Here is a 15008-nt window from a genome sequence, read left to right as displayed (position 1 = left end):
CTGAAAGGAGAAATAAACATAGGCTGAAAACATCTAGGAGTCAAGGCATTAGTGACAAATGTGATTTAAGTACAGAGCACTGTGTGACGTCCAAGGAGGACTAATCAGGGCTGACTGAGGATATTAAGAAAGGTTTCACAAAGGAATTGGCATTTGAGCTGGGCCGGATAGGATAGGTTGGTGATTTTTCTATGTAGGTTATCATGTTGGTGACTTTAAACATGTGCTTCAGAAACCAGTTTGTCGCTATTTAGATGTCATATAACTTTAGGGTCACAAAGAGGCTGGAAGTGGAGTGTTATACTTGGGTTCTGGAACTTGGGCCTCAGAGCCAAGATCAAGCCAAAACAGCTTTAGTTCTTGGCTCACCTGTGGAGGAAGAAGTTGTTTCTATTAAAAAAAATAATAATAATAAAGAAGAATCAGTTCTGAACGCCTTAGCATGCTATTTCTCCTTTCTTTAAAAATAAGACAAAACTCCTTTTGACCAGCTACTACTCCATTTCTTTGATCTGCTTTGCAGAAAAACTCCTTAAGTGCTCTGTCTCCAATTCTTTCTCTCTCATTCTATCTTAAATCCACTTCTATCATGCACTCACCCCTACCAGTCCATAAATACTGTTCTTGTTGAGATCAACAGTGATCTCATTGTTACTCAAGGTCAACAGTGACCTCATAATGTTACTCAATCTAATGATCAATTTTTAGTCTTCTTTTACCTGACTTATTAGCAGCATTTGATGCAGTTGACCATTTTTTCCTCTCTGATACACTGTCTTCCTTTAACTTCTAGGACACCATGCTAATTTTCCTCTTGCCTGGAATGGTTATTTCTTTTCAGTCTCCTTTGCTGGTTCTTCCCTTCCCAAGTCCTTCCCAGACTTAATGTTGAAAGGTACAGGCTCAGCTCGTGGCCTCTTCTCTTCCCTGCCTAAACTCACTCCCTTGGTTATACGTCTAGTTTCAAGGTTTTAAATATAACCTACATTCCATTGATTCCAAAATGTATATCATCAGCCCAGAATTCTCTTCTGACCTCTATATATCATCCACTACTTACTCAACATATTAAAACTGAATTCTTTTCCTTCCTCCTACCCCAAACCTGCTTCACTTAGAGACTTTCCCACCTCAACTGATAGTAACTTCATCCTTCTAGGCACAAAAGCAAAAATCCTGGAAGTCATTACCTGAGTCATCAGGAAATCATGGTGGCACAATCTTCGAAATCCATGAAGAAACTTTTTCTCACCACCTCTACTGTTCAAGTTACTATCCTCTCTCAAGCAGCTTACTGCAATAGCTTCCTAATGTGTACCCTTGCTCCACCCCAGACACATACACACACACACACACACTACAGTGTTTTCTCAGCACCGCAGCCAGAGTGATCTTTTTGCACTCCTGTCCTCAAAATCTCACAAAGACTACTCATTTTACTCAGAAAAACATCAAGTCCTTATAGTGGCCTACGAGGCCTTACAGGATCTGCACCACCCCACACCCTCTAGCCTCATCTTGGGCTTTCTCCATGTTCCTCCACAGGTGTGCTCCTCCACAGGGGCCTTACACTGGCTGTTCCCCCTTCCTGCTGTGCTGCTCCCCCCGGTGTCCACATGGGTGAAGCCTCACCTTCAAGCCTTTGATTACATATCTCAACCATTGCAATGAAGGTTACCCTGACCATCTTTTTAAAAACTAAAGTCTGCCACTGTCCCCATTACTCCTGTTTTTTTTTTTTTTAACCCTGCTTTCCTCCTCCAGTCCCTGCAGCATTTATTACCTTCTGACGTACTATATAATTTATACTTTAATGGAAACTCTGAAGAGGGGAAGACTCTTTGTTTCTTCGGTTTACTGGTATATCCCAAGTATCGGGAACATCATATAGTACGTCTCTCAGTGAATATCTGCCAAATGAGTGAAGAATCATAGATCTCTCTTTGACAAGGACCCAAAATGCTTTGATTGCCTCTCACTCATTTTGCCTGAGTAGATAGGATAATTGTGTAGGGAAAGTACTGGGCTCATGACTGGGGTCTAGCCTAGGACCATACTTGCTATTTGTGTGACTGGTAGCTAGTGACAGTTGTATTGAGTCTGTGAAAGTTTATTAAGCTATATATTTATGACATACACATTTTTCTTGTATATATGTATATATATATGTAAAAAATGTTGTTTCCTGTAATCTGACTCTCTGACAGTAACTGTTATTAACATTATGAGGTATATCTTCTTCAAATATTTTATTTCCACATGTAGATTTTTAGATTAAAATTGGGATTCTACTTGCTTTTTCACAAAATGATTCATCATGAATATTTTCCCTAACATTAAATATTCTTCTACAGCATGATTTTTAATGGTTATGCAAGAACTTTGAAAAGTATGAAACACCATACAGTGTACCGTGGTGATATGTTATTTCTCCTTTAAAAAGTTGAAAATTTGTTTTAAAAGATTTTGATTTCTTCCCTTTTTCTATAGGGGACATGGTCTCAAAGTACCGAGAGCCTTTGATCCACACCTTCCTGAGGGGAGCAAGAGATCCAGATAGTGCTCACCGGGCCAGCAGCTTATCCAACCTTGGAGAACTGTGCCAGAGGCTGGACTTCCTGCTGGGCTCTGTGGTTCATGAGGTACTGCATGTTGATTCCTTTCTCTAAAGCTTGTTTTCACTTGAACCTATGATGTAGCTTGGCACTGGGAGTCAGGAGACCTGTGTTCTCTTTCTGGATCCAGTAAGTCATTTAACCTCCCTCAGCCTCACTGGTCTCATATGTACATTGAAAGTTTTATTATTAAGAATTTCTTAATTGTAAGTAAGTGTCAGGAAGTCATCTTAACCTACTTTAAGCCATAAAAGATTTATTGTAAAGATTCCAAGGAGACTTACAGAATTGAAGAAACTTTGAGAAAGGGCAGATAGAACTTTGCTCTAGGTCTCTGGGCTGTCCGTGAGTCTCCTCTCTGTTCATAGAAATCTCAGGCAAACACGTACTCTGCTTGACCATCTTTGGTTGAAGATGCTCTGTGTTCAGTGGGATGGGGTCTTATCAGAGAAGAGTAATTAATTTTCATGTTTTGTTCACCGCTTTATACCTGGTGCCTGGTACATAATAGGTAAAGGATAAATGAGCAGCTAGAATAATAGCCATCAAGATGTCAGCACTGGACACTCCTCCTGGTTTTATTTTAAGATTTAGTGAAAGGTACCACTTGCTCTTGTCCCCTATGAATGTCTTCCTCTAGCCTCTTAAATTTTATCTTTGCCATTGTGTATTAAGGCATGTCTTGAGCACCTACTATGTACTAGACACTCTGCTATTTAGAGATGATAATGACAAAAAAAAGCTAGTTAACATGTGGCCAGGAATCTTTCTATTGCCAATGGGCTTCACCATCTTAAATCTTTTATGAAAGAAGATGGCTTATAAATTATAAATATGTAAATAAGATACAGATTATATTATATTACCTTTTTATTTATGAGAGACTAGATTTCTCATATAGAGCATATAACTTTACAAGAACAGCAACTTAAAAAACTTGTAATACTGGCTTCTTTTACAGTATTTAGTATCCTAGGTCTGACCATGTTGAACATCAAACCGTAAGAAGTACCTGCTGAGAAGGAATTTTTTTCCATGTCTGCTGATTGTGTCGTATCAATAAGCAGTGAAACACACTTATGGATGTATATATACGTTTGAATTTATGGTATTTCCTGACTCCTAAGCTCCCTATGCCTTATTTAATTGATAATAAATGCTACTCTTGTCATTAAATTCCAGTTTGGGATTTTTAGGAAAGGTATCCATCAGTCATTTCCTCTCTCTTAACTTTAACTTGAGAAATATACCCTACACCCAGCTTTTTGTATCTTATAAAAAATAACATAGAAATAATGATTATTACCAACCTAAAACTTTAAGTGCTCTAATATACATGAATCACCGGGCACTTGATCATTACTTGTTTTGGATGGCACTTAGCAAATCTCTTATTTTTTTAATATATTAACTTGTAACACTTAAGAGAAGGCCTTTGCAGGTCTATTTGGTTATATCAGCTGAAGATTTCAGTCTTTTATAACTTCTCTGTGTCAAATTTTGAAATGGTCCCCACATTTTTTTCTGTTTACTTGGTCTCTTCACATGACTCAACCCAAACTGAGCCATAAACCATGAACTGAAACAAACTCTTAGACCATGATCTGAACCAAACCCAAATACTATTATTCTTAATAACAGCTTTATTGAGATAGAATTCATATACTATACAGTTTACCACTTGAAGAGTATAATTTATTGGTTTTAAGTGTATTCATGGAGTTGTATAAGCATTACAAAAATTTTTTTAAAAATTTTAAAGCCATGAACTGAATAAAAATTTCCCCCACATTGCCAAGTGAATCAGCTTAGATTTGATAGTATCGCATACATTTTCTAACACCAGTGAACTCACATTGTGCCTGAATATCATGATCTTCTGAACCCAGAAACCGAGACCATGTTTCTTTTTGAGTTCCTAGATTCTTCTTTCCTTTCTCTCTCTTAAGGATACTGAAGCATGCTGGTGGCATATGATTTCCTACTGAAAATGTTGGCGAAATTTCTTGGTTTGGTTAATTAGGAAGATGGTTAGTTAGAAAGAGGTTAGTCGGTAGCAGATCTGAGACAAGAGACAGACAGAGGCCACATCACAAAGGGTCTTGTTAGCTTTACAACTTCCTGGCTCACAGCAAGAACTGAGCCTCACTGATTAAGCCCTCAGAAACGAAGCAGAAATAGGTAGTAGACTGTTTGCTCCCCATGGGTGCTAACGCAAAGAGAGAGTCCTTCCTTTTGTTTCAAATCAATGCAAGGGGCTGCCACTGTGGGGGCATCTGCCTGGCAAATCCCTTGTCCAGTGACCCTGCCCCACTTCTAGAGACCTGGACACTCTGCAACATCAATCCCAGGAGTGTTCATGGTCATTAATAAATTGTGAGCACAACCAGTCTTTATTCACCTTTGCATATCGCCTAGCGCCTATCACGGTGTTTAGCATATAGTAGGTACTTAGCATTTGTTGATTAATGTTGAAGGAAGAGGAGGATAAGGCTTACTTGGGAAGACCAGTCCCTACATGTTTTAGAAGTAGTAATGCTAGCAAGCACTTAATACTCTTCTGAGTGCCTTACATATCTCAGCTGATCTAATCCTCACCGAGGAAACTGAAGCACAGAGAAGTTAAACAAGTTGCCAAGGTCATTCAGATGGGTAGTGGCAGAGCTGGGGTTTGAATGCAGGCAGGTGGTTCCTGAATCCATGCTCTTAAACCACTCCTCTATATTGTCTCTCAATAAATGATTGCAGTTCGTTTATAAGACTGCTTTTCTGCTCTTGAAAAAGAGGAGAGTTACCATGTGAGAAAAGCTACTGACAGGAAGGGTCATGTAGCCAGCCCTGCCTTAATAGCACTTGCTTTTGGCAGTGAAACTTCAGAAGGCAATATATTCCCTCTGATTTGAAAAACCAGGTGTTTCCGTCCCACATAACTTCTGTCTCTTCTTTTTAGATGTTCCTTCTAATGTAGCATCCCACGCCTGCCATGTCATCAGTGCCAAACCAGCTGCCTTGGGTGGAGTGCAAGTCAGAACATGACTGGACACCTGACAGACAGTCTTAGTATTTTAGCCATTGAGTCCTCCTGTAGTCAGACCACTCTTGTCCATTCACATCAAAAAAGTGGCAGATTTGGCCTGGCTCTTAAGTAGTTCTTCATTCGTTTATCACTCAGCAGATATTTTTTGAGCACTTACTCTTTGCCAGTTATGAGACTCCAGCCAAGACATATGCTTGGTGGTAGGGATCTAGCTCTGAACCTAACAAAGTTCCTGTCCTCATGGAGCTGGCATTCTAGAGAGGAGAGTTAGGTAACAAACAAGCAAGCTAGTAAACAAGTACATACTGTGTCAGTTGGAGTAAATGCTAAGGAGCTAAGTCTAGTAAGGTGAGGGGCCCGGAGGGAGTTTGTTGTCGTATGTGACCTTGGATGAGCAGGAAACACTTCACTGATGAGTGACTTGAGCAAAGACCTGAAGGGAGCAGGAGCTGATCCAGGCAGATGCATGGCGAGAGAGCATTCTAGGCAGAAGGAGCAGCAAGTACAGAGCAGCTGTACACACCTGGGACAGGTGTGTGCTTGACATGCTAGTGAGCAGTAAGGCCAGTATGGCTTGAGTGAAGAGGGCAAGGGAAGGAGTCATTGTGGTTGGCGTCCAGGAGGAAGTGGCAGTCCAAGTGGGGCCTTGGAAGGACTTTGGCTTTTACTGTGAGTAAGATAGGAAGTCAAAGTAGAAGAATGAAAATGACCTAATTTATTTTAAAAGATCATTGTGTCTTCCTCTCTGAAAGTTCTCTCAGTGACCCATGAAAGCTCTAGAAATCTCTTATAGTCTCAGAAATACTTAGCCCCAGCAGCTGGTGGAGAAGGAACTTTAACTCTGGGGAAACTTGTCTTTGGCTGCAAACTGAAGGAATTCTCCTTTGTGGGCATTCGTCACGTGCCAGGTATGTTTGAGAACACAGATGAGGACCCAATCTCTTCCCCCAAGGAAATCTCAGTAGAATGTAAACAGAGGAATAAATAGACAGTGGACTAGAGTGATGTCATAGAACAAGCCCAGGGTCCTGAGGGATCACAGAGTTGGGACCCTCCGTTAGACTTGTCATGGCAGCAAGGAAGTCACACTGATGTTGTTAGCCAGGCTGAGAAAGAGGGGAAGCGTAACCTGTTTTGATATAAAATTGAGCAAACCTGCCACCATGATCTTCTAACATGATCTGGTCTGGGGGTCCAGCTGTGGCTCTTGGGCATCTGAAGACAGCTGTCCTGCCTGGTGGGTGGTCTGCATTCAGGCACTGTCTGTGCTGCGACCGTGATTGCTGGTAGCGAAGGAACGAAAAGGATAGGACCAGCACTTCCACAGTCTCTGCACTGGGAATTCAGCTTTTTTTTTTTTCTGTTTCTTTTTTTTTCTCCAAACAAGATTTAACCTGTTTGGAGAGCATTATTATTTTTCCCAGTTTCTCCTTGTTCTTATTATGAACTGTGTTGCTTGAAACCAAATCTTGATAGACTCTTTCATCTTTATCACTCTATGCAAAGTAAATACGAATTAAGCGAACTGCAGTGAGAGGCTCATCCTCACTGCAGCAAATAAGACATGTCCCAGGTGACAAGTGCAGGAGCAATCCACTTGTGATGTGATGCTCAGAATTCCATGAACCCAGGCTTTGAGGTTTGATGCAGAGCTACCACCTCTGGTCCCACTGAATGATCTGAACTGATGACTAGATTTGCCACAATCAGTGTAGTTTCCTCAGTGACACAGCTCATACAGTTGAGGGTCAATAGACCCCTGAGGCTTGGGTAGATGTCCTGGGAAACCTCAAGGAAGCAGACATAGCCACCACGGTTCTCTTTGATGGCAGGTTAAGTGAGCAAGCTGAGCACATGGGGATTAGAGGCCCCCCTGCCTTTGCTGTTAAGGTTTCTTAGTTTACAAACAGGAGGACAGATGGTCTGGTTTCAGACAGGTTAGCAGACTGACCAAATTTTAACAAAGAAAGCTTTAGGGAAAGGGATGAAGACACAGTTGGAAAGTTGAAATCAGGCTTTCTTGATACCTCAACTCTGGTACCTCTTCTGGAATTTTCCAAAGTCAGTTTTTGGTAATCCTGTCATTTGTTTTATCTTTATAGAGTTGTGATTATGCTTGATGTGTGCCAGCTGTTTGTGGAGTGATGTTTTTCCATATTTCTGTTGGCTATCATGTGCTAAATTGTTTAAACTGACCTTTGTGTTCCCAAAGCAGCCATCACCTTTCTCTCTGTATGGCTTTCAGAAGTGGATACAATTTGCGTAATTTAGCCAATTAAAAAAAAGCCTTCCATAGTTTGGTTTATTAGAATAGGTATGTTGACCTTTAGGGCAGGTGACATGAAGATCACATGGAATGAATTTCTGCCCTTTTGGGAGGATTTAGAAACAGGAGAGAAATATTACACCAGTTCATAAATTAATAAAGACATTACATCACCTATGTATCTACTAGCTGAGGCTTTTAAGGGGTGGAAGGCAGTGTTGAGTCTGTCGTCCTTGGGGTTGGAGGTGAGAGAGACTAGCCGTGGGTGTGACGTTGTTCAGACTGGACAGATGGAAGAGAGTGGCCATGCATTCTCCCTGCTTCTGGTGTTTGATGAGGGATCTATCCTGATGGCTTGCAGAAGAGCAACATTACAAGTTGGTTACGGTAGCTTGACCTGAGCAGAAGAGGGCCATTCTTATCTCTAGGGGATATATATATTAAAGACTATATTAAAATGTTGATGCTTTAAGAACATTCTGTACAACTGACCATTGTACATTTCACAGGATTTGGTCCTTGTGACAGAGATGTTGAGGAAGGTCCACAAACATTCTTCTGTTCACAGGCCTCTTCCTGGTTGTCCCGGATGGCTGATTGCTGATGGGCCCCTGGTACAATCTGGTGTGTAAGTCACTAACAGCAGGAGGCCATTCCGGCTCATCTCAGCAAGGCTTGTAACAACCAGCTCCTCTTGGTTGTACCTCAGAAACTGACCCTGCAGGGGAAGCCCTTTTCCAGCCGGGATGCTTCTGCCTATCCTGATTGTGGAATAACGCCTGACAGTCAGAGCTGGCCTTACACTGAGCACTGAGGCAGAATCTCGACCCGCTCAGCATAATGAGGCAGAACAGAGGTGGCAAAGCTGGACATCAAGAGGGTTCTAGACCAGGAAGCTTTGTCTGCCAGATGTGGAAACAGGGGCCCAAAACTCAAACTTGAGGGAAGCAGGCAAAAGCCTTGGGAGAGTCTGTGCATTACATGGCCCTGAACTGGCTTTCATACTTTAGTTATCAGACTGAATAAGCTAAACTTTTATGTGTCAAGAAGAACTCGGACCTAGCTCTAACTTGTTTCTCTGATTTCAGCTCTTACCTTGTAAATACTAAGCCTGCAAGTGGAGGTACCTATTATGTTTTTGCCTGTTTGGAGGTCACCCAAGGAACTCCTCCTTGGCATGAATTGCTTCTACCATTAATGCCAGAGGCATGGAAGCCACTCTTGGCCTTGGGTGAGGGTCCCAAGTCAAAAGCAAAAGCATCTTGCTGGGTCTTATTGAAAAAAAGCCCCCAAATAGTTTTCTTGAATTTCCTTTCACATGTAAGCTTCGAGTTTGTCTAATGGGTGTACAATTTGATTAAATGCCAGTGCATCACAGTTGCAATTATATTTAAGAACAAGCTACTTCTTCTAATCCCTGTGCCATCACTGATTAATTAGACCCTTTGAACTATGCCCAACTGTTTGAAAGCTGTGAAAAATACAACCTACATAGTTAAAATTTCTGCACAGGCCTATTTCCTCATTTGTGCCTGTATTCTTTTTTTAAACCTTTTTAAAAAACCATTCTTTAAACATAATATGTATTTATACGTGTTTCCAAGCACACAATCTGGCTATTTTCTTATCATAGTTAGAAATCCCTCCACAGTTGGCCAGGATATATACTCACACAGCACATCACATAACAAAGTATGTGAGAGACCAATTGAATAATTTAGACTTACCTTCACATTTTTTATGTCATTGTGACGTTTTGAAATTTTTGTTTCTTCCTTTTCAGTCTTGCACCAACACCTCAGAAATGCTTTTTTGCTGTTGTTTTCAGTTGTATCTCTTTAGTGAGGTTTTAGAGTATTTTTGTGCCTACCAGGAGCAGGGTGGGGGCAGGGTAGCTGGTACAGGGTATAGAAGATGTCTCATTTTATGACATATAATTATTAGCTATATACCTGGCACCATGTTTTGCAAGTAGTTGCCAGTCTTTTCTGTTATAGAGCTAACTTTTAAAGTAAATGAGCACTAAGAGGCCCATTCCACAAATGAAGAAGCCCGGGCAGAGAGTCTCAGAAATTGGCCCCTGATGACTCACATGGGATGGACACTAGATTTGTGGGACTGGGCCGTCGGGACATGCTAGAAGAAGATCAGTTTGTTTAAGTATTTCCTTATCCCTGGGCTGAAACTTTCATCAGTTGGCACACTGATACTCATGCGAGGCCTTGATCTCTGAAGCCTGCTGAGCTAAATCTCCGTGGTCCCTAGAAGCCACTGGGTTTTAGACCAACTTTTCTTCCTTCGATCTGATGTCCCCAAAGTGGGGCAGGTAACAGCTCTTCCCACTCTTGAGGAAATAGTCCCCTTTGACCATACCCTTATTATATACATGTATTCCTTCCCACTTCCTATCTCCCTCCTGAATTCCAAAGCAGATTTTGCTCTTTTCCAGAAAACCAGACTAAATCAAGATCTCTACCACTAGATCTCCCTCTCCTTATGGAGAATGAGGAAGCGATCCACCCCTAAGCCTAGATAATTTGTGATGAAACCAGATAGTAGAAAGTGTAACACAGTTGAAAGGCTTCAGGTAATTGTGCAATCCTGATTTTTATTGACTTCTATCCTTGCCCTCCTAGGTAACAGCTTGCCTGATTGTTGTGGCTAAAACAGACCATGAAGTTCAAGTGCGCCGAGCTGCCATCCATGTGATTGTGCTGCTGCTTCGGGGACTCAGCCAGAAAGCTACTGAGGTAAGTCAGTCTCTTACCATTTGGAACTTCCCTACCTCTTTGTTTTTTATCTGTTTATCAGTTTTCCTTTCACTAGGGCAGGCCTTGAACCTTTTTCCTGGATGAACTCACGCAGATGAATCAGCTGGCAGGGATTTTATAGCAGGAAAATTGTATTGTTTGCGTCTTCAATAAGAGTTTCTGTTTCCTCTGTAACGTATTAGGCAAACTGCACAGTAAACCGCTGCAGAAAAACCAGAGCACACTTTTATAGATTGAGATTCTGGGTCCCAGCATTCCCCTCAGGGGTACAGGGTCCAAGGTGAGCTGGCTGGACCACACGGACCCTGCCTGAGCTTTAGTGACTTGTCTTCCTGGCTCAATTGTTCATATGGAATCACTAAAGGACCTCATTTCAAATGTTTCCTTTCTAGCGGAGTTCAATCCATGAGAGTTTAGTTGCTGCATAAATTGAACTTTTATTCTTCCTCCAAGTGGGTTTGGCTGGATTTCTCCAGAGTGTGCAGCCAGTCCAGGAAGAGAGTATATATATCCATATGTGTGCTAAGAACAAGTGACCTCTAAATTAATTTTCTTCTTGATTTTAATGGAAATTCATTCCCAGTTGACTTTATAGAGAGAGTATGCATTATTAATTCACCTCCCGGCATCCACAGTGCCCGTCTGTGGCTGGCATATCGGTATTTAACTAAGTGTCAGTGAAGCCATTAGCAGAGTACGTGTTTTGTGAGACACACAGCTCTGTTCATGCTGGAATTTTGCCATATCAAGTTCCTGACACTATTTTTGTACAAGCATGGATATATTAGTTACCCCCTCGTTACTGTCTAGGACCTTGATAGGAGGAGGGTACGTGCAGATCGTAACTTGATAATTCAGAAGATTAAATTGCTTTAGGGTACACACTGCTCTTGTTGAAAATCTGCTGCACAAAATGGAGTTAAGAAAGAGTCAGTGTTTTTTTTAAACCCACTGTCAAGATCTGCAAGACTCTTGATAAATATACCATTGTTATGTAAGTTAACAATAGGGGAAACTGGGTGAGGAATATACAGGAATTCTCTGTACTGTCTCTGCAACTTTTCTGTAAATCTACAGTTATTTCAAAATAGAAGTTTATTTTAAAATACAAGTTACAATGCTATTAAAATAAATCTGAAAAACTCTGTAAGCACACACACCCCTACTCAGTGAGAGTATGTGTGTATGTGTGTGTGTGCGTCTGTAGGAGAGCAAAATGTCTGGTTAGTAAAATGAGAGAATAAACAGAAAGAAACTCTATCCAGATTTCTCACATCTGTGTGTAGCAATGAAAGCAACATTAAGCAGTGAGGCAAGCTCTCACCAGTAGTAAAATAATTTGTGGCCATGGAAGATTTTGTCACTTTCAAAAAGCCACGTGAAAGAAAAACCTGTCTCCTGTTCGCCAAACCATTTCTAGTCTACGCTCACTGAAATTTATAAATTGTGCTTATTTACTGAATAAAGAAAAGGAAATGGCATGGGATGAGTGTATGAGTCCTCTTCCTGGTGCAGCCTTGAGACCAGGTGTGTTAAATCTTGTAATCGTAGGTGTGATTATAATCAGGGGCACTTTAATGAGAAGCGGAGATAACCACAAAGCTTTCAATCTGAGATTTTCTCTACTGCTCTGTTTTGCCCCCAGGAACAGCTGAAATGAAAATGCCACTTTGTTGATGAAGTTTTGTTTTGTTTTTTTTTGCCTTCTAATCACTATCTCTCAAGCTGTAGAGTGCCAGAAGATAATCCTAGGTTTCAGTGAATTCTCTGTTGCTCGTAGATGTGCTGGACAAGGACCTCTGTGATTCTGGCAGCTTGAAAAAGAAGCAGAGAGTCGAGTAACAGATAGAGGTTCAGGAAATCAGGAGATAGGTTGGGATCACCACCTGCATGCAACTCACGAGGTAGCTTTTACCTCTTTCCCACTTACAAGTAGCCAGACTATCCACACTGGAGGGAAATACAGCATTCACTTTCTTACTGAAAAACTTACCTTCTTTGCTTAATGTTGTTTTGGCCTTATGATCATATCTGTTAATTCACTCATTCCTAAGCCTGAAGCCGGAAAAGATCTACCTTCCCCTTGCTGTAAATGGAATTTACTAGGAATACCCAGGAGAGGAGGTATGTTTAGACCCATACTTTCTTTTGGCCTCAGAGTTGAGAACAGTCTTCTTCATCATGGAGATGAGCTAACTGACAGCATGAGAAAATTGTCCCTCACTATCCAGCTCTTCCCAAGTTCAATCTTTGCAAGGCTACTTGTTTATTCTAAGAATTGTAAGTTTAGAACCTCTGTATTCATAAATTTATTCCAAAGACAATAATGAATCATTGGGACAGTAATGGTTGAGCAACAGCCTACCAGACTGGCCTCCTTCAGACAGCAGTTATGAACTCTGGTCATAGTACAGCAAGTAGCTACTGAGGACATTAAGAGTGGTCAGAGGCAGGCAGATTCTTATGGGGTGTCCATGTTTAGAGGAGAGGTGTTGTACAGAGTAAGTTCCCATTTTCTTGGCTGATTTTAGCCCAGGGGCGAGTTATATTTGACGAGGCATGCAGTGCATTAGGGGTACTGGTGGAGAAATCACAGTCTTTCTGGGCTGGGGAACCAGATTAAATCTGGGGAAACCACAGCTGCAGGAGAGAGAGGTGAGACCCTGGAGGGGAAAGATCCAGAGAAAGGATTCCCAAATTTTGTCTTCCTGCATCTCTGGCTGACCCCGAAACCAAGCAAGATAATTGCCTGATATTTAAAAAAAAAAAAAAAGCACTAATTGAAGAGCAGAATCCCGTCTCCATAATTTAACATTCATAATGTCCAGGACACAATCCAAAACTACTCAGTATATAAAACACTAGGAAAGTGAAACGTATTCTCAGTAGAAAAGAAAATCACCTGAGACCAACCCCAAGATAATCCTCATGTTAGAACTATCGGGCAAGGATTTTAACGCAGCTATTATCATGGCCCTCAGTGAAGTAAAAGAAAAAATATGTCTGCAGTTAAATAGAAAGATAGGAAATCTCAGCAAAGAAATAGAAGTGATTTTTTAAAAGAGCCATGTTGAAGTTTTAGAACTAAAACTACAATATCTGAGCTTTTTTTAAAATCACTGAATGGAATTAAAAGCAGGATGGAGATGACCAAGGAAAGAATAAGTGAATTTGCAGATAGAGCAATAGAAATTATCTAATGTAAAGGATGTAATGTAATGAGAAGATTTTTAAATGAATGATTTGGTGTGAACAGAGGCTGTTAGAATCCTTACTTTGTGTTTCCCTTAGGAGCAATGACTCAGTATCCATTAATTCAGTCTTCATGCACCTTTGTAGAACATAACCACCGCAGATAACGAGACTCATTTGTCTATACAATAGAAAAAAAAGTTGTTGGTCTTAAGAAAAAGAATGAGTGATTTGGGGTTGACCATAGTTCTAAATTTGTCTAGGTAACTACTGTTGTAGTTCTCTGCAGTTTACTGAAAGCTGACTTCTTAGGACTGTGAAGTACTTGGCAACTTCACGCATGGATTTGTAGTGGCTAAGTATGGTGACATATTAATATTGAAACTTTCTCCCTTGCTTTTTAATTTTAAAGGGTAATTGCCAGTGCATAGATTTTCTTCCTTCTAATCCCTAATTTTAAATGGTGAAAGAATAATGTATTCTCTACTCTGTCTAGTGGGAGATAATTAGTAGGCTCTAGAATTCATTCCTTCAAGATGACAACCCAGCCTTGATACCAGGTCGTATCTTCAAAAATAAGCAAAACCTAGAAGCATCTTCAGGGGGAAGAGTTTGGAATTAATTATTAATTGATGGCTGAGTCAGGTTCTGAGCCAAATCCAAATCTACCCAGGAATGGTTTTTAATTCCTTCTCTGAGTCCAGTGTTGGACTCTGATGACAGAAGCCTGTTCTAATAACATTAGGAATAATGGTTTCACTAACTTTTGTGAGTTGGACTTCTTTGTAAGAGAGAAGGCATACTGTGGCTGAAAAAAAAAAAAAAAAGAAAGAAATGGTTTGTGGATGATGTGATGCTTTTTCAAAGACAGCAGTTACACATGGTTCGTCCAAAAGATGTAACGCATGTCACCTAGGTTCACCTTGTGCCTGTCTGTCTAGACCGAGAACTGGGACCCGAGGAGGACTGATGATCTCTGACACAGCAAGTTATAAGTAAATGGGCAGACTGAATGGAAACTTTCCTTCCTTTTATTGGTTTTGTCTTATCCCCAAAGTTATTTTGACAGCATTTGTTGTGTTTTTTGTGTGCGTGCTATGGGTGTAGTTAAATGGGCGCAGTTTCTT

The 15008-nt window shown here is 40.8% G+C and overlaps 1 protein-coding gene across 2 annotated transcripts in view; it reads left to right on the top strand.

The window, feature by feature from the left end:
• The window catches only part of TANGO6 (transport and golgi organization 6 homolog), a 154046-nt gene that overhangs the window by 113788 nt on the left and 25250 nt on the right, over positions 1-15008 (top strand). For both annotated transcript variants that reach the window (XM_010962538.3, XM_045522290.2), the window contains 2 exons: positions 2491-2642; positions 10555-10668. In XM_010962538.3, coding sequence (XP_010960840.2) covers positions 2491-2642; positions 10555-10668 — 266 coding nt within the window. The remainder of the gene's footprint in view (positions 1-2490; positions 2643-10554; positions 10669-15008) is intronic.

Source organism: Camelus bactrianus, chromosome 9, assembly GCF_048773025.1.
Source record: "Camelus bactrianus isolate YW-2024 breed Bactrian camel chromosome 9, ASM4877302v1, whole genome shotgun sequence".
Taxonomy (NCBI): Eukaryota; Metazoa; Chordata; class Mammalia; order Artiodactyla; family Camelidae; genus Camelus; species Camelus bactrianus.
This window is presented reverse-complemented; position numbering and strand designations above follow the sequence as displayed.